Source organism: Vipera ursinii (assembly GCF_947247035.1).
Source record: "Vipera ursinii genome assembly, chromosome: 6".
Taxonomy (NCBI): domain Eukaryota; kingdom Metazoa; phylum Chordata; class Lepidosauria; order Squamata; family Viperidae; genus Vipera; species Vipera ursinii.
In genome coordinates, this window is record NC_139515.1 from 8,248,404 (window position 1) to 8,268,159 (window position 19,756).

Below are 19,756 nucleotides of genomic sequence, written 5' to 3' on the forward strand. Positions count from 1 at the left end.
CGATTAATCCTGGCTCAGTCACAGTTCAGCCGAAAATGCTGTGAGTCCTGTTTTCCTTTTCCCCAAAAGATCCAGGAGCGACACTATTTACTACTGAAAATTTCTACAGGGAAACATGTTAGTCAGAGGAAAATTTTCCGTGGAAATATTTACTCTGGGAAAGCCTACATCCAGATTCCCAGGCGTTTTCCTATTGTCTCTGGGCAAATCACCAAGGAATCCTGCCTTTGGCAACGAAGGCTAAAAGCTGAATTTTTCTATCTGAGAAACAAAGAACGATTTGTCTGCCAGATGCTTTATGTTCTCCTTAAAAGAACCATAGCCAAGAAAAGCTATTGCTACAGATCCCGGGTGAAGCAAAGCAAGTAACAACAAGCAAAATTGTGCAATATAATGGACACTCGCCCCTTTTAAATAGGAAGCCTTTGTGGCTAGATCAGTTGGGTTCCTGGCCGATAATAACCAATAAATTAATCAATTTTGATAAGCCTCCCAGAGTCTCTGAGTGGGCGGCCATATTAATTCTCTTAAATAAATAAATAAATTAAACAAGCAAGCAAGCCTCAGTTCTTCATTTAATGCTCAATAAGGGCGTAACATGTTTACAGACTCAAAGAGTACAGATAGTCCTCGACTTACGTCCACAATTGAGCCCAAAATTTCTGCTGCTAAGCCAGATAGTTGTTAAGTGAATGTTGCCCCATTTTACAGCTTTTCCTGCCACAGTTCCTAATTTTCAGACAATTTTCAGTCTCTTCTTAAAAACTTCCAGTGTTGGAGCAGTCACGGCTTCTGAAGGCAAGTTTTTTCCACTGGTAAATAAATGAAGTAGAAATAAAAAACAATAAAAATGAAATGAAATGAAATAAATAATAAAAGAAATTAAAAAGAAATAAATAATAAAATGAAATAATAAAATAATAAAATTCCAGAAATCAAGAAGTATACACACTATTAATCCAAGGGTGTCTGGTAACCCCTTTTGGGGGGTAATCAATTTTGAAGACACGGCTTTGGTGAACCATAGCTAATTTCATCAGATGCACGGCATTGTCCAATTAAAATGTAGGATTTGGAAAGGGGATCAAGCAGCCGAAGAGGAGAAAACACAGCTATGCAGATACAGATTATATGCGAGGCAGATTACACGCACTTCAACAATTAGCACCTATCAGGTGTTAACAATTCCTGCTGGTTGTTAAAAGGGTTGTGAGATATCCCAAGACCTTTTGATGTATGTGAGTTTCGTGAATTGCAAGATTGTCAGGCCAACACAGTTTCCTTCTTTTTTTTTAAAAAAAAGGCAACTCCGGAATCTGAAACTCAATGTCCTGTGAAATTAAAATGGAATTAAAATCCTCTGAGGTTACTCTGTCCTTATTTTGAGCCTTGATATTGACTTTGCTTCTTCCCTACTATTATCCGAGAGCCGAACCAGAGGAAGATCTTTTTGATCAAAGGGCTCAAAAGAGTAGCAGGACTTTTGATTTTATGGTGAATATCTGGAAGAACCAATTTTGCTTAAGTTAGCTTTAGGTAAGCTTCCCTCCAAGACCCCCTAATCTGATGTTAAGTTTTTCTCACTATGGATGCTACAGGTTTAACTTAATGTAGAGTCTGGGTGGGTAGGGCTGAGAGGGGGGGACTGGCCCAAAATTACCCAGCTGGCTTTCCTGCCTAGGGTGAGACTAGAACTCACAGTCGCCTAGTGATTTGGCCCAAAATTACCCAGCTGTCTTTCCTGCCTAAGGTGTGATTAGAACTCACAGTCACCTGGTGATTGACCGAAAGTCACCAGCCAGCTTTCCTGCCTAAGGTGGGACTAGAACTCACAGTCACCTAGTGATTGACCGAAAGTCACCAGCCGGCTTTCCTGCCTAAGGTGGGACTAGAACTCACAGTCACCTGGTGATTGACCGAAAGTCACCAGCCAGCTTTCCTGCCTAAGGTGAGACTAGAACTCACAGTCGCCTAGTGATTTGGCCCAAAATTACCCAGCTGGCTTTCCTGCCTAAGGTGGGACTAGAACTCAGTGTCCTGGCTTCTAGCCTAATGCCTTAACCACTACCGTAGAACAAAATGGCTCTAATTTTCCCATAAATCTGACTAAAATGCTCTAATATTACTTTATCCTTATTCCAAGTCTTGATATCCAACTTGCGTTGGTTCTTTTCCAAAATGTTTTGCCCCATGTAGAATCTAGGGAACCATTGCTGGTAGAGAATGGTATGAATGGCAGGGAGGAAGGATACATACAGGCACTACTAATTCTGTAAGGCTGCAGCAGTTGTAAATGTAAGGGCAAAATGGAAATCTGGGTTTGTTACGGGCCTAGTTCCCACATTAGCATCTTTGTTCTGTTGTTTCTGGCGCTTGTGAGAATGTGTTTCAGGTTTGGGTAGTTGAGTCCATCACCTAGTGCAAGGGTAGGCAACCTTGGCTCTTTTATGACTCATGGACTTCAACTCCCAGAAATCCTGAGCCAGCCACACTGAGGGGAAAGGGAGAGGTTTCCATGCCAAGCCATGCTGGCTCGGGAATTCTGGGAGTTGAAGTCCACGAGTCATAAAAGAGCCAAGGTTGCCTACCCCTGACCTAGTGGCTAAGAAAATGCCTCCAGAATGGGTTGTAGAAGAGTGTGTGAGTGATTGTGAGACTTTCAGGTAACCCCCAATGATGATCTGTTATTGTAGTTATATCTTCTGTTTTGTAGTTCTTCCTGGGAACCAATCTGGCTCCACTGAGTTGTCTTGTTGGGTGTGTTAACACAATGCTCCCATCTTCCTGTATTTTTTTTTACGTTTTACTGACAAGACTCCTATTTTGAGGACAGTTGAAAATTTTAGATTGCATGTCCCAATGTTTATATCTAATTTCTGCCTGGGGGAAGGGACAGGTACAGTTAAGTTAAACTGATTTAGATGTTAATAACGGGATTGCGTAGTGTGTTACCGACAGCCAATTTGGTGTAGTGGTTAAGGCACCTGGTTAGAAACGGGGAGATCGGGAGTTCTAGTCCTACCTTAGGCACAAAGCCAGTTGGGTGACTTGAGCCAGTCGCTTCTTCTCAGCCCTGGGAATGAGGCAATGGCAAACCACTTCTGGAAAAATCTTGGCAAGAAATCTCCAGGGATTGTCTGAGAATCAGACATGACTGAACGGGAAGGAGGAAAAAAAAGTGATACGACTTAAATAAAAATGAAAGTTTGAACTTGTACAGCGCATCAGAGATCCATTTTTTTCCTGGGCTTCTGTGTTTGCTGTTGTGTTTTTTTTTAAAATCTGTATTCCAAAATAAACACATTACCAATGCAAAACCAAGTCACAGTTCCTTTCATTTGGGGCAAGTCAGAATCTCAGCAGTTTCTCCATCCAGAAATTTGGCTCTTTTTTAAAAAAAAAAAAAGTGGTGTTTTTGCCAAGTTTCTCAGCCTTGCAGGAAAGCATCAGCCTGCCCCTTCCCACAGGAAATGCAATCCCCACCCACCCTCCAAGCAGGCCGAGGAGGTGGGTGAACAAAGGACTTGTCAAGGCAGGAAAAGCCACACCGCCAGCTGGAGATCTCTGATCAGCAATCCGCTCCTTGGAGCATTTTTTGGAAGTCATTAAAATCTGGAGAGAGAAGTGGCTTCCTTGCAAAACTTTCTCTTTCCTTCCTCTACATGTGGCTTTCTGCACCGGATCGCCCGCTTTGAAAACACATCAAGGTTTTGAATTTAATATTATTATTATTTTTATTTGTTTTCCAAAATACAAAATACAGAAATATGAAGAAAAGAGAAAATAATGGGAAAATAGGGGGAGGAAAGGGGGGATCAGGAAAAAATGTAAGAGAAAGGGAGAAAAGAAAATCATCAACTTCTGACTTTTTGGGGGGCGCAGTAAAATAAGGCACCGTAACAACATACGCCCTCTTTTTTTTTAACTTTTACCTAGCAATATAAACTACAAACCTATCTAATCAGCAAAACCCAAAATCAAAGTTTCATATATATTTTTTGTCTGCCTCAAGCACAAAGTCCAGAATCGGTTTCCAAGTAGAAACAAAATTAATTGTGTTCTTTTCTTTAATCGAAGCAGTTAACTTAGCCATCTCTGCACACTCCGTCAACTTTTGCAGCCCTTCGGCCATCAAAGGAGAATCATGTGGGAATCAAAGTATTCTCTCATGTTTGTGCACATTCTTCCTGCTATTGAAAACAGTGATGTTGTGACGATCTTCAGAAATTCAAATGAAGTGGAGGAAGCCACATCTGGAGTAGCTTTGTTCAGATGGAGGTGATGCTGGGGGCCAAAGGTCCCTGATTCCCTAATGCAACATAAAGAAATAAAGAAACACTCTACAGTCGTGGTGGCGAACCTATGGCACACGTGCCACAGGTGGCACACAGAGCCCTCTCTGTGGGCTCATGTGCCATCGCCCCAGTCCTAGGCGTTCAGCTGGGTTTTATAAAACCTTTTTGCTTTAGGCCTCTGCCACCGTGTGCCAAAAAAAAAAGGTTCAATCAATCAATCAATTTCAACTTCTCGCGGGAAAAACGAAAGATCTCGCAAAGTTGGAATTGACTGATTGAACTTTTTAGTCCCACCCAGTCTGCCTTTACCACCGCAGCCGCGCCCACCCAATGGGCCACACCCAACCAATGGGCCATGCCTACCCTGCACCTGATGATACATAAGTGGATTTTGGGTTGCAGTTTGGGCACTCGGTCTCTAAATGGTTCGCCATCATTGCTCTACGGTGTTTCATTATCCAAGAATCACATCCGAGCCTTGCAATGTTATCTCTGGGTTAATGTGCTTAAAAATTGGATTTCTTTCTCTTCCCCCCCCTCCCCCTTCTCTTTTTCAGCAATGAAACTGTAAGGACCGACTTGAAGAAGTTGCCAGCACTTCCTACTCAAGCCCTTAAGGAGCACCCATCTCTGGCTTATTGGTAAATATTTGTCATCTCTAATAAGATCTAAGGGATGCAGTGGCTCAGTGGGTTAGGACGCTGAGCTTGTCGATCAGAAGGTCGGCAGTTTGGCGGGTCGAATCCCGAGTGCCGCGTAACAGAGTGAGCGCCTGTTACTCGTCCCAGCTTCTGCCAACCTAGCAGTTCGAAAGCACCTAAAAATGCAAGTAGAAAAATAGGGACCACTGCGGTGGGAAGGTAACAGCGTTCCATGCGCCTTTGGTGTCTAGTCATGCCGGCCACATGACCACGGAGACATTCTCGGACAAGCGCTGGCTCTTCGGCTTTGAAACGGAGATGACCACCGGCCCCTAGAGTTGGAAACGACTAGCATGCATGTGCGGGGGAACCTTTACCTTTTTAATAAGATCTGCCCTCTGACGTTCTCTACTAAACGCTGCACTGATGGTGGTTTCTCTGAAAAACTGATTTGCCTTACGATATAAACTGCTTCACAAACTGAAGCAGTTCTGAGCCTGCAGAGACAAGATGTGCAATAAGTTCCTTGCTGCACCTATCATAAATTTTCTAATGGCTTCCCTTCTGTGGCTTATCAAAATACGTTTGGCTTTTGCTTGTCCTCTAGGCTTCTCCCTTGCTTCTTCAACTTCCATACTTCATCTGTACATCACAGATACACTGTTGAAGCATGTTGGGGAGACGCCTGCATGTCACTGAGTCAACCATCCACAAACTCCCCTTGTAATGACCTCCAGCCGATTAATGCCCCTTCTATTCTTTGTCACAACTGTAATGGCCACCCCAAGTCTCACAGGTGTATGCGCTAATAATTAACTACTTAAAAATCCTTGGGGACACCCCCTTTAGAGTTCCCTCTGCCAAGGACATCCCTACGGAGCCAGCCAACCCTTCGGGAGAGACAGCCCAAACTCTTCTTGAGATGGAAAGATCTTGGCTACTTCTCGATGGTGAGCCACAAGACCAAGGCTGGGCGTTGGGTAGAGAAACCAGGAGTTGATGTAATGCAGGGTTCTTCAAATCTGGCCCTTTTATGACTTGTGGACTTCAACTCCCAGAATTCCTCAGCCAGACATGCTGAGGTAATGTCCACTACTCATAAAAGGGCCAAGTTTGAAGACCCCTGAGGTAATGTCTCAGAAGATGTTTCCTCAGCTTCTTCTCTGGAATTTTGGCAAGGTCAGGAGCCTTAGTTAATCCAAGGGCTGAGTTCACTCCACTCCCTATGTCACAAGGGAACTAGCCAAGTTTTAATGGGCAGGGCTACCACAAATGCTACTGTGTTGTAGAGCCATGCCCACCTTTTCACCTGACGTATCTCCATGGAGGAATTTGGTATCCGAGGTGCTGTTATATCTTCCCTAACATCCAAACAAGTGACTTCAAGTAGTCCTTAAGTTATGATCGTAATGGAACCTGTCCCTTACAGTTGTGGTAAATGTCTGTGGAGCATAGATAAGACCCAAGTGGCCTCAATGAGTCTCAGAGAGAGGCTGCTAACGAGGCTGCAAGGAATATAAATCCTTCCATCTTCCCACCATTCAGTCAGAATGGAAGAAGCCTCTTGGATGACAAGCGAAAGGTTTTCAGGGGAAAACAAAGTCCAGTTGCCTCTTGAAAAAGCACCTTTGGGACAGTTGTGGTAGTTTTAAAGTGAGTTGGTCTCTTTGACTGATCCCATTTTATGACCTTTTTCCAGCACCTTTTCGAATGAATGCCACAGTCTCTAACTGAACCAGTGGTGCTGGTTTTGCTGAATACTGGAGGGAACTGCCAGTTTTCTGCAAAGCCATCGTGACCACCGGAGGCCGCAAACAGGTTCAATGCAGCCTTGTAGCCAAGGGCCCCAAAACGCAGTCACATGACTGCAGGGAAGGGGGAGGCCAACCATCAGAACTTTGAAACTTATCATAAGTAGCCCCCAGGTAGGTCCATTGGATATTTGGGCACTAAGATACTGATTGTGTCAAGGACTATCTGTAAACCCTTCCCGGATTATTCACCAAGTGGCTTTTAACAAGAATAGGATAGAATATGGTAGGGTAGGGTAGGGTAGGGTAGAATAGGAACAGAATAGAATAGAATAGAATAGAATAGAATAGAATAGAATAGAATAGAATAGAATAGAATAGAATAGAATAGAATAGAATAGAATAGAAGAGAAGAGAAGAGAATAGAATAGAATAGAATAGAATAGAATAGAATAGAATAGAATAGAATAGAATAGAATAGAATAGAATAGAATAGATTAGATATTGGAAATAATAGAACAGAACAGAACAGAACAGAATAGAATAGAATAGAATAGATATTGGAATGAATAGAATAGAATAGAATAGAATAGAATAGAATAGAATAGAATAGAATAGAATAGAATAGAATAGAATAGAATAGAATAGAATAGAATAGAATAGGATTTCCATCCTTGCTTCTTGTTCTGCCTTCAGGTGCTTTGGAGAATAGCTTGACTGCCTCTTCTTTGTGGCAGCCCCTGAGATATTGGAACACAGCTATCCTGTCACCCCTGTCCTGTTGCTTCATCCTATGTCTGTAACCAGGGCGAGGGCCTTTCTACCCCCTTGCCTGCTGGGCATTGTGCACATTGTGTGCACTGTGCACATTGTGCACGTTCTCCAGGACAAGAGCCGGGAGGTTGATGTGGAGTTTTGCAAATGCTCTGCCCCATGAATAATCCCCGGGCTTTCCCCCTGTCCTCCTCCTGCCTATAGGCTGAGCATGAAATCCCCTGGCACATTCGAAGAGATGGAAGCATCCGATTTAAATTGAATGGGGAGTCCTAAGGAAATGCCTCTCAACCGCCCCTTTCATCAGCCCAAATATGAATCTGCTCAGGAAGCGGAGAGAGACTTTTGCTTTCCATGCTTCGCTTCGAGTCTTTCATGTCTTTCTCTCTTCTTTTTTTTTTTTTTTTGAAGGCTCTTGGCTTCCAGCCCTCTTATCTGCTTCCCCTTTAACTTCTCCAGTGTTGTAATTTGATGACAGCAAGGGAATGTGATTTTCATTTTGTGGCTGGGTGATCTTTATTTATTCTCTCTCTGGCCACCCACTCATTGGAACTTGACTGACCCCTTTCTCTTGCAAAACCAGCCAGGACAAAAGTCTGGAGAAAGTTCTCTGTGTTTACTTTGTGAAAAATCTAGTCCGGTCCTCGGGAAAGTTCTCAGCGTCTACCATAGCTTCTGACTTACAGGGCTACTATTCTTTTCAAAATTCTTACTCTTCATGCATTTTTCCCGTCTTTGAAAGCTCAAGGCAACTTCTAGAACCATTTTTTTCCCCCTCAACCTGGGCAGCTTGAAGAGGTATGGATTTTAACTCCCAGAATTCCCTAATTCCACAGGCTGGACATCCACAAACCTTCAGGTGGCCAAGGTTTAGAAACACAGCTCTAGAGAATGGAATCCTCCCCCAACATTATTCCCATAAGTGTACTCTGAACGCAGCTGGAAAAGAGCGGCTGATCCATAGTCAGTGATCTCCTTGATCAAGTGGGATTTGATCCGGGTCGCTGCAATCCAAGACCGATGCAAATGCATTCAAATGTGCTCACACCTTCATTCTCACAAAGGACTGAAATACACAGGGAGGGAGGGAGGGAGGGAGGGAGGGAAGAGAAAGGGAATGGGAATGGGGAAGGGAGGGAGGGAGGAAAGAAGGGAAAGGAGAGGAGAGTAAAGGAAAGGAAAGTTAAGGAAAGGAAAGTTAAGGAAAGGAAAGGAAAGGAAAGGAAAGGAAAGGAAAGGAAAGGAAAGGAAAGGAAAGGAAAGGAAAGGAAAGGAAAGGAAAGGAAGATTTCGGAGCCCTCGTCCTCATTTCCTTTTCACTATGTAAAGCAAATGACCCGGACAGCATGAATCTAGAGATGTCTTAAACTACCATTTTAATTTTCAAAACATTCATCTGATTTTGGCCACTCAGTGTCGGCTGCAAAACTACACACAGACATAGCATAGACAATGAAAAGCAGGAAAATAGCAAAAAAAAAACAACAATTCTGGAACCTGCTTAAGAGTTTGCTTGCTTGAACCTGATTTATATCCATCATAGCGGATGAGAGTATCCAGGCCTTGAACCGAAGATTTACAGTATGGCTCCCAGTTGATTCTTCTGTGCCAGGCGTCTTTTGTGTAAATCTGAATTGTGTCTGGGGCCTTTCCCAGTCACAAAAAAGCCAACAAACAGCGTCCTATTTATATATTCAATTACACAACCGTGCTCACGCCAAGATACTTCGTACGATCCGTAAGACTTACGCGGTATGAGGATCTTTTTCTTAACTTCATAGTACGTGGTGCTTCCTCACCATTTTTGGCAAGAGGGTGGCACAGGAGAAAATGCAAAGTAAACTTCGAACCTTTTCAAGTATTGCATGACCTGGAGTTCACCTCCTCCTTAATTTCTACTTCTCTGTAGCTAAGGGTTTTTATTTTATAAAAGGAAAGCCCTTTTTTTAAAAAAAAATGGAAGGATATATTCTAGGACAGCTAGCGTTGTCTTTCCTGCTTTCCATTTTGCTATCTATACAGAGATCTTTGAGATTTATTGACTCGATGGTTCTCGTACTCGGGAATGCCATCATACTTTTTCAACTCTGCCTGCTAAATTAAATCCTGTTTCTCTTTTTTTTCCAAGTGAGGATCGAGTGATTGAGCATTACAAGAAGCTGAATGGACAGACAAGAGGCCAAGCTATTGTCAAGTAAGTCAAAAAACAGGAATTCTAGACACAGAAAATTTTGGCCAGTGTGCATTCAAAATCCCGTTGTGACCTCAGTCTCTTTCATACCGTATTTGGTTTCAAAGCAGCGATGGCCAAAGTAGAATCCAGGAAACTGTACCTTCTTCCTTAAAATGAATATCACTAACAATGGAGAGGGATGCAGTGGCTCAGTGGGTTAGGACGCTGAACTTGTCGATCAGAAGGTCGGCAGTTTGGCGGGTCGAATCCCGAGTGCCGCGTAACAGAGTGAGCGCCTGTTACTCGTCCCAGCTTCTGCCAACCTAGCAGTTCGAAAGCACGTAAAAAATGCAAGTAGAAAAATAGGGACCACTACGGTGGGAAGGTAACAGCCTTCCGTGCGCCTTTGGCGTCTAGGCATGCCGGCCACATGACCACAGAGACGTCCTCGGACAAGCGCTGGCTCTTCGGCTTTGAAACGGAGATGAGCACCGGCCCCTACAGTTGGAAACAACTAGCATGCATGTGCAGGGGAACCTTTACCTTTTTTAACAATGGAGACCCTCTTAAAATCTGGCATTCTAGATTTTTAGGACCAAATCAGGTTTTTCAGGTGGATATGGGTTACATCCCAAAGTGCATATCCCTTACGTGAGGCACAAGCACTTAATTTGTTCCCTAAAATTTAACTCTTTGCAGTAGACAGTTAGGAAAAGGTTCATCATAACTTGTAGAAAGAATTCCTTCCATGAAGGCAGAAACGACTTCAGATCTGCTTTAAGGGTTTTGGGGGGCGGGTTTCAGGCTCTTTTCTTTTCCATGCAGGTAGTCCTCGACTTACGATCACAGTTGAGCCCAAAATTTTATGTTGCTAAGTGAAACATTTGTTAAAGTGAACTTTGCCCCATTTTATGACTTTTCCTGCCACAGTTGTTCAGTGAATCACTGCAGCGGATAAGTTGGTAACACGGTTGTTAAGTGAATCTGGCTTCCCCATTGACTTTGCATGTCAGAGGGTCGCAAAAAGAGATCACATGACCCGGGGACAGTGCAAACCGTCATAAATACGAGTCAGTTGCCAAGCATCTGCATTTTGATCAAGTGACCATGGAAATGCTGCAATGGCTGTAAGCGTGGAAAACGCTAATGAGTCCCTTTTTTCCAGTGCCGTTGTAACTTTAAACGATCACTAAAGGAGCTGTTGTAAGTCAAGGACTCTCTGTATTTACTTCCTCTGGATGAGGTGGGCCAAAATAAATAGGCCAGTAAAAAAAAGAGATGAAGGGAAGAACTGGGGGTCTCACTTCCTTTATTGAAGTTTGCAAAGCACCAGGCCCCCCCCCAAATAAAACCTCAGAGGCCCTGATCTTATGTTATCAACGACAAGCCAAGATGATAAAAACAATAAAGCACTGCTCTAGCCATTCATATTTATGCCCCGACATCAGACTGAAGCCCCTATAACCGTGGTGGCGAACCTATGGCACGCGTGCCACGTCACCCCAGTCCTAGGCCTTCAGCTAGGTTTTATCAAACCTTTTCGCTTTAGGCCTCCGCCGCCGTGTGAAGAAAGCAAAAAGGTTCAACCAATTAATCAATTTCAACTTCTCGCAGGAAAAAAAAAGATCTCTCAAAGTTGGAATTCATTGAACTTTTTATTTATTTATCTATTTATTTATTTATTGTATTTTTATACCGCCCTTCTCCCGAAGGACTCAGGGCGGTGTACAGGGCAATAAATATAAAAAACAGAATACAAAAGTTTAAAAACCATTAAATAAAATGCCCAAAATTAAAATTTAAAACAATAATTAAAAACATATTAAAAACCCCAACCCTAACCCATCAGACCAGGTCAGATTGCTCAAATAAATACGTTTTTAGATCGCGCCGGAAGGAGCGAAGGTCGGGGGCCATCCGGAGCTCAACCGGCAGGCGGTTCCACAGGTCTGGCGCGCCAGTCTGCCTTTACCAATGCAACCACGTCCACCCAATGGGCCACACCCACCCAATGGGCCACACCCACCCGGCACCCGACGATACATAAGTGGGTTTTGGGTTGCAGTTTGGGCACTTGATCTCTAAAAGGTTCACCATCCCTGCCTTATAATATCATAGAGTATACGTTGTAACAGCCTAACCTATTTTTCAACGCTTGCCTTTGAAGAAGTCTCTGGAGATGCTGAGTCATCCAGGTCGTGCTTGTCCCAAAGGTGCTTTTTTTTTTCAGGAGGCACCTGGACGTCTTTCTTTGAAGACGTTTCGCTTCTCATCCAAGAAGCTTCTTCAGCTCTGGCTGGATGGTGGGGAATGAAGCTTCTTGGATGAGGAGCGAAACTTCGTCTTCAGAGAAAAACAAGAAAGTCCAGTTGCCTCAAGAAAAGGCACCTTCGGGTCATTTGCGGAAGCTGAGGTCTCTCTGCTCGTGAAATTACTTGTGTGTCCATATTCCTGGGCGGGGTGCTTCGTTAGCCAAAATCACCTGCGACCTTCCGTTAAATTAATTTTTATTTAACATTGAGTGTTTCCACCTTAGGCTGCTCGTGGAAAGTTATTTTGTGCTGTCCTAATATTCCTTGACCGACGGGGTTCACAGCACCCCCGTTCTGCCAGAAAGAGTGGGGTGGACAATCCCATTGAGGTGAGACAATTCATCAGGTAGCCTGGATCCATGTCATAAGAGACTTTGTAGGTCAGGGGTCCCCAACCCCCAGTCCGTGGACCAGTACCAGTCCGTTGTATGCCAGCAACCGGTCTGCACAAACAAGCAAAGCCCCATCCTTGAGATGCAGGCAACACGCAAAACCACGCACTCTTCGGTCCGTGGAGAAAACTTTCTCCACGAAAGCGGCCCCTGGTGCCCAAAAGGTTGGGGACCTCTGTTGTAGGTAATAACCAAGACCTTGTATTGGACCCAGAGACAAACTGGCCACCAGTACAGCTCACACAGCAGTGGTGTGACACGGATGACACACCGGGGACCCCTGAATCCGTCCACGCCTCTGCCTTCTGCCCCAATTGAAGCTTTCAGCTACTCTCCAAGGGTGGCCCCATGTAGAGTGGCATAGCGTTGGATTATACAAGTGAAGCATTGAGATGTTTCAGTGACATGAATTCAAATTTTGGGAGAGTTTAAAAGATGCAAGGTTGGGTTTCAAAGTTGGGTCTCGAAAGATTGCCCAGGTGTCAGTAGGCTGTTTTGTATAACTCCCGTGCTTTTTTGCGTCTTTGATCCCATTTTTCTTATGTTTCTTTCTCCTAGTTATATGAGCATTGTGGAGTCCCTCCCGACCTATGGAGTACATTATTATGCAGTCAAGGTGGGTGCGCTCTGAAAAAAATAATTTAATTCATTAATGGGTTGATCCTGAGCAAGGACAATTGAAAATCATTATTCTGTATTTACATGTGGCTCCATCCTGAACAATCTTGACTGTTTGGGGTTAAGATAAATAACCCAATGGCCTTCATGACTTCATGGGGAAGTAGATCAAACTGAAAAATCAGATACCTGAAATGCACAAGAGCATGCAATTCATTACTGTTGATGAGAACTTAACTTAGTTTTGATGGTCTTAGGTGTTTGAATGGCAGTGTAAAACAGTTGGTTTCTTGCACTATTCATTCCAACAACACAGCCATTAAAGAAACGTAACATTTACGGCTAAGTAAGATAACATTGCCAAGCAGCCATGTTTTATGGGCTCTCAAAAGTAGCATGTAGGTGGCACGTGATTGTCTTCAGACATGCCGACTTCGAAACACCATGGGAAAAATAGTCATTACCCCAAACCACTGTAAGGTACTGTAAGTAATCATGGTGGCGCAGTGGTTAGAAGGCAATATTGCGGGCTAACTCACTGCTCATTGCCAGCAGTTCAATCCTGACCGGCTCAAGGTTGACTCAGCCTTCCATGCTTCCTAGGTCAGTAAAATGAGGAGCCAGATTGTTGGGGACAAGATGCTCACTCTGTAAACCACTTAGAGAGGGCTGCAAAGCACTGTGAAGCGGTATAATTGTCTACCTGCAATTGATGTTGCTAGTCCTTGATTTATGACTGATTGCTTAGTAACTGGCCGAAGGTAATGCAGACCTTCCCAAAGCTACTTACAACCCAGTTTTGAAGTTCTAGGAGTTGAAACCACGCAGCTTAAGGTTGAGAAACGCTGTTTGCAAACATTTACTCAAAATTAGTTTCTGTTTATAAAAAAATCTATAAGGATGAAAGTTTTCTTTCTGTGCACCTTTTAATGTTTCTGTTCAGTTCTGTTCAGGGATAGCAGGGGGAAGGACCGTAAAAGTCAAGATGGCAGCTGCAACCCACGCAATCAAAATCCTGCCCCTTTTTTACATGTGTTTTGAATGCGATGCTTGTTGGACATCGGGAGGAGCTTCCACCACACAGCCATAGACACCATTTTTACTGTTTTGAACCCCCTCTATAGACCCTCACGTTGACAGAGATAACATTCAGATTCTCTGTACAATAATTTATCTTAAAAAGGGAAAAAAGAATCATGCTTCCAAGCTTTAAACCTTTGCTAAGGGGCACTCCAGTAGATTATGACATTTGGACTCCCAAGATATATGTAGAACATATATCTTTGAGCTTTCCGGCCAGGACTGAAAACTTTTAATTTTTAACCTATTGTAATGGGGTTTTTTAATTAGAGTTAAGGGTTTTAGATTTTAATTAAGGATAATTTAATTTATTTTAATTTGTTATTAACTTTTGTATTGTTATATTGTTTTAATCGCCTTGTGAACCGCCCTGGGTCCTACGGGAGAAGGGTGGTATATAAGTCTAAATAATAAATAAATAAATAAATAAATAAAATAGAGAATAACAGAGTTGGAAGGGACCTTGGAGGTCTTCTAGACCAACCCCCTGCTCAGGCAGAAAGCCCTATGCCATTTCAGACAAACGGTCATCCAATCTCTTCTTTAAAAACTCCAGTGTTGGAACACCCACAATTTCTGAAGACAACTGGTTCCACTGATTAATTGTTCTCACTGTCAGGAAATTGCTCCTTAGTCCCAGGTTAAACAGTAATAGTAAAAAGTAAAAAAAGGGTAAGTCATTTATTCTGTTTCTCCCCAACTTTCTAGGATAAGCAGGGAATTCCTTGGTGGTTAGGACTCAGCTACAAAGGCATCTTCCAGTATGACTATCACGACAAAGTGAAGCCAAGGAAGGTAAGCCATATCCTATGACGAAATATCGCAAGTCCAAGTGTGAACTCATCTTGATTTACAGAATTGTTGGAAGATCTCCGGGAAACCGTATAAAATTTTAAACCTAGTCACTGATCTTCTTCAGACAGCAGTTCGGTCTTCCGTAGAAATCATATAATTACAAGGAAAAGTGGCATATTTTGGCCCCATTGAATAGCTGAGTTTTGTATTCTACAATGCCGTCAGCACTGAGTCAGAATTATGATTGTTATTCATTTGCTCCAATTATTTGGTCAGGACCATGTCTTAAAAGAAATTAGAAAAAAGGAAAAGAAAAGTTGGATGAATTGTGGGATTGTAGCTGCTTTATAAGGGACGCGGTGGCTCAGTGGGTTAGGACGCTGAGCTTGTCGATCAGAAGGTTGGCAGTTTGGCGGGTCGAATCCCGAGTGCCGCGTAGCAGAGTGAGCGCCTGTTACTCGTCCCAGCTTCTGCCAACCTAGCAGTTCGAAAGCACGTAAAAATGCAAGTAGAAAAATAGGGACCACTGCGGTGGGAAGGTAACAGCGTTCCGTGCGCCTTTGGCGTCTAGTCATGCCGGCCACATGACCACAGAGATGTCCTCGGACAAGCGCTGGCTCTTCGGCTTTGAAACGGAGATGAGCACCGGTCCCTAGAGTCGGAAACAACTAGCACACATGTGCGGGGGAAACTTTACCTTTACCTAGTTGCTTTATATCCATTTCTATTCTGTGTTGTTCCGTTGTTGACCCTGATAATGCAACAGGGAGGAAACGTTGAAGGAATTGAACTGGAATTCTAAAAAAAAGAAAAGAAAAGAAAAAAGAACTATATATCTATAACGCCAGAAGGATCAATCCGTTCTTTACTAACTCTATTTAAGACTGTATGACTCTTCCTCTGATGCATTTCCTAAGAGTTTAACTCCTGGTGACATCGCGTCGGTTTCATTCATTTGGTTGCTGTGCAGAACCATTTTAGATTGCCTTCTTCTTCGATGTTTTTCCAACTTCCTGGAACTTCCTGGCGGTCTCCTATCCTAGCGCTGAAGAGATCCTACACTGGTCATCTTTACCAAGCCCAGCCCAGTTGAATAGGTGGTGCCACGTTGGTAGAGATTGCACATAATAATTGGAGTTAGAGGATAACATGGTGTTTAGAGTTACAGCTACATTATACTGCAGATATATCCACGTTGCTAGTGTCCCTTTGAGCTAAGCTCCTGGTGACTAGTTGAACGTACTGTTTCCTTGGCAATATTAGTGTCCATTCCACTAGCTTCCTTCAGGAACAGATCCTTATAGTGAAAGACTGGGTCCTTAAGAAAAGCCCTTCTAATTCAGTCAGTCAGTCAGTCGATTAGTCAGTTATTTCATTCATTCATCTTTACTAAACCACCATGACTAAGTTTACCTTGGAAAAATGCAATTGAGAAGAAGACATATAAGTATAGGGACACGGTGGCTCAGTGGGTTAGGACGCTGAGCTTGTTGTTCAGAAAGTCAGCAGTTTGGTGGGTCGAATCCCGAGTGCCGCGTAGCAGAGTGAGCGCCTGTTACTCGGCCCAGCTTCTGCCAACCTAACAGTTCGAAAGCACGTAAAAATGCAAGTAGAAAAATAGGGTGGGAAGGTAACAGCGTTCCGTGCGCCTTTGGCGTCTAGTCATGCCGGCCATATGACCATGGAGACGTCCTCGGACAAGCGCTGGCTCTTCTCAGCTTTGAAACGGAGATGAGCTCCTAGAGTTGGAAACGACTAGCACGCATGTGCGGGGGAACCTTTACCTTTACCTTTATGCGCCATTAACCTGAACTATATAAAATAATAATAATAATAATAATAATAATAATAATAATAATAATAATAATAATAATAATAAAGGCAAACTTTGCAGGTGATCTTTCCTTCCGATCAACCTTAAAAGTTAATCTTGCATTTTAAAGACATTGAGTCAATCTGGGCACATTTTGTCCCAGAAACAAATTTAGTCCTGCAGACTTGAAATCTTAAACAAAATCTTCGGCCACGGAGCAAAAGTAAAAGCTGCCCTTTACTTCCCCTCGTACATCGTCTTTCTCAGAGATTGGTTCCAGCCTCAGCCCTGAGCTATTCGACAATGCCCCATCACAAACAATATGAATGACCCACCACCATCTCAATACGGAAGACAGAGCTGGAAGGGACCTTGGAGGTCTTCTAGTCCAACCCTCTGCTCAGGCAGGAAACCCTACACCATTTCAGACAAATGGTTGTCCAATCTCTTCTTTAAAACTTCCAGTGTTGGAGCACTCATAACTTCTGGAGGCAAGTTGTTCCACCGATTAATTGTTCTCACTGTCAGGAAATTTCTCCTTAGTTCTAGGTTGCTTCTCTCCTTGGTTAGTTTCCATCCATTGCTTCTTGTTCTGCCTTCGGGCGCTTTGGAGAATAGCTTGACTCCCTCTTCTTTGTGGCAACTCCTGAGATATTAAAAGATTGCTATAATGTCACTCAAGTCCTTCTTTTCTTTTCTTTTCTTTTTTCTTTTCTTTTCTTTTCTTTTCTTTTCTTTTCTTTTCTTTTCTTTTCTTTTCTTTTCTTTTCTTTTCTTTTCTTTATTAAACTAGACATAGCCAACTCCTGCAGCCGTTCTTCATACGTTTTAGCCTCCAGCCCCAGGATCATCTTTGTTGCTCTTCTCTGCACACTTTCCGAAGTTTTGGTCACCAAAACATTTTGGGTTTTTTTTGTTGTTGTTGTTGTTTAGAATATGGTGACCAAAACTGGATGCAGTATTCCAAGTGAGGTCTTACCAAGGCGTTATAAACTGGCTATATTATAAGATCTGTAAATACCGTAGTTATCAGCAGGAGCTGACTTGAAGCTTGCCCGTTTCTTTTCTCCTGTAAGAAGGGAAGGGGATCCCGTAGCTACCTGGAGATCAAGAACAATAAGTACCTGCTTCGGGCAGTTTATGGAGAGCTCATAAAAGCTGCATTAGAAAAACAGTTCCTGACTGGAAGCTGCAGATGAATGCGAGAAGATAAAGGCTGAAAAGCCAGAGACCAGCTCTTCCTCAGGCTAGGCCAGGGGTAGGCAACCTCGGCTCTTTTATGACTCATGGACTTCAACTCCCAGAAATCCTGAGTCAGCTGACTCAGGAATTCTGGGAGTTGAAGTCCATAAGTCATAAAAGAGCCAAGGTTACCTACCCCTGGCCTAGGCCGCTTTATGACTCATGGACTTCAACTCCCAGAATTCCTGAGCCAGCCACACTGAGGGGAAAGGGAGAGGTTTCCAAGCTGAGCCATGCTGGCTCAGGAATTCTGGGAGTTGAAGTCCACGAGTCATAAAAGAGCCGAGGTTGCCTACCCCTGGGCTAGGCTGCTTTATGACTCATGGACTTCAACTCCCAGAATTCCTGAGCCAGCCACACTGAGGGGAAAGGGAGAGGTTTCCAAGCTGAGCCATGCTGGCTCAGGAATTCTGGGAGTTGAAGTCCACGAGTCATAAAAGAGCCGAGGTTGCCTACCCCTGGGCTAGGCTGCTTTATGACTCATGGACTTCAACTCCCAGAATTCCTGAGCCAGCCACACTGAGGGGAAAGGGAGAGGTTTCCAAGCTGAGCCATGCTGGCTCAGGAATTCTGGGAGTTGAAGTCCACGAGTCATAAAAGAGCCAAGGTTGCCTACCCCTGGGCTAGGCTTTTGAGTCTTCAGAGGGTTGAGCCACACGCATTCACCTTTCAGTCACTGCACTGGTTGCGCGTGTTACAACCTCGCATGCCACCGTTAAGTGAATCACTGCAGCTGTTAAGTAAGTAGCACGGCTGTTAAGTGGCTTCCCTGCAGACTTGGCTCGTTCAAAAGGTTGCAGAAAGGGACCGTGTGACCCTGGGACACAGCAACGGTCATAAAATGCGAGCCAGTTGCCAAGCATCTGAATTTTGATCACGTGACCACAGGGCTGCCGCGACGGTCGTAAGTGTGAAAAACAGTCGTAAGTTGAGGACTGCCTGTACTTAGACCTAAGCAACCTTCTGGAATGGTTCAGCTGAGAGCCATCAAAGGAGTTCGACATTTGAGTAAAGATTTGAAGTCCAAATTAAGTTGCTAAGTTAGTTCCCATACCTGCTTCCCATTCCATGTCCAGTTCAGCTACCTTAATACCACAAAATGGAGACCTTTTGGGTCAAGCTCAACTCCTAATGACTAACTACATGGTCAAGGTGACAACATGAGGTACCCTTTGGGTTTTTCCTATTTTTTGTCTCTGTTGTTGTGGAGCACTTGGAACAATTTTTTAATTGCCGAGAGTCTGCTTTTGTGTACTTGCTTTAAGCGCTAAGCCGTATTGATCCTAAGAGATAGCGAAACTTTTAATAGGGTGGGAAAAAAATCTCTAATGGCTTTGAGACAGTCAGTTCAATTTATTTCGTTGAGCTCAGAAACAAGACTGGGGGGAGGGGGGGCAGTATCTTTTTTTCCATTCAGCTGTCCACCTGCATTTGAAAGACAAAGGCCACTCTTTGGAAGACAGCAAAGTCCACATTCTGGACAGAGAGGAATGCTGGTTTGAAAGAGGGGTCAAAGAGGCCATCTATGTTAAAACTGAGCAGCCCTCTCTTAACTGAAGGGGAGGGATAAGACACGACTTATCTCCTGTTCACAACACAGTCCTTTCAGCAGGCCCAAGAGGGCTCCACAACCATTTGCACTCTGATTCAGGTGACCCCGAGGACACAGATAAACCCCCAAGTGGCCTCAGTGACTCTCAGAGAACTAATGACCAGATGACTGCTAACGAATAAAATATAAATCTTCTCACCTTTCTCATCTTCTAATTTTTCTTGCCTTCTCATCTCTCCTATTACCTTCTCCTATTGGTATCTTATGATTTATCACTTGTGGTTTGTATCTTATGATTGTGATTATATCTTATGACTT

The 19,756-nt window shown here is 43.5% G+C and overlaps 1 protein-coding gene across 1 annotated transcript in view; it reads left to right on the forward strand.

Annotated features, from left to right (window-relative positions):
* FRMD4A (FERM domain containing 4A) overlaps positions 1 to 19,756 on the forward strand; it is a gene marked incomplete at its 5' end in the record, with an annotated part of 169,301 nt that overhangs the window by 74,589 nt on the left and 74,956 nt on the right. The window contains 4 exons of the mRNA XM_083366245.1: positions 4,853 to 4,936; positions 9,590 to 9,655; positions 12,897 to 12,954; positions 14,745 to 14,831. Coding sequence (XP_083222371.1) covers positions 4,853 to 4,936; positions 9,590 to 9,655; positions 12,897 to 12,954; positions 14,745 to 14,831 — 295 coding nt within the window. The remainder of the gene's footprint in view (positions 1 to 4,852; positions 4,937 to 9,589; positions 9,656 to 12,896; positions 12,955 to 14,744; positions 14,832 to 19,756) is intronic.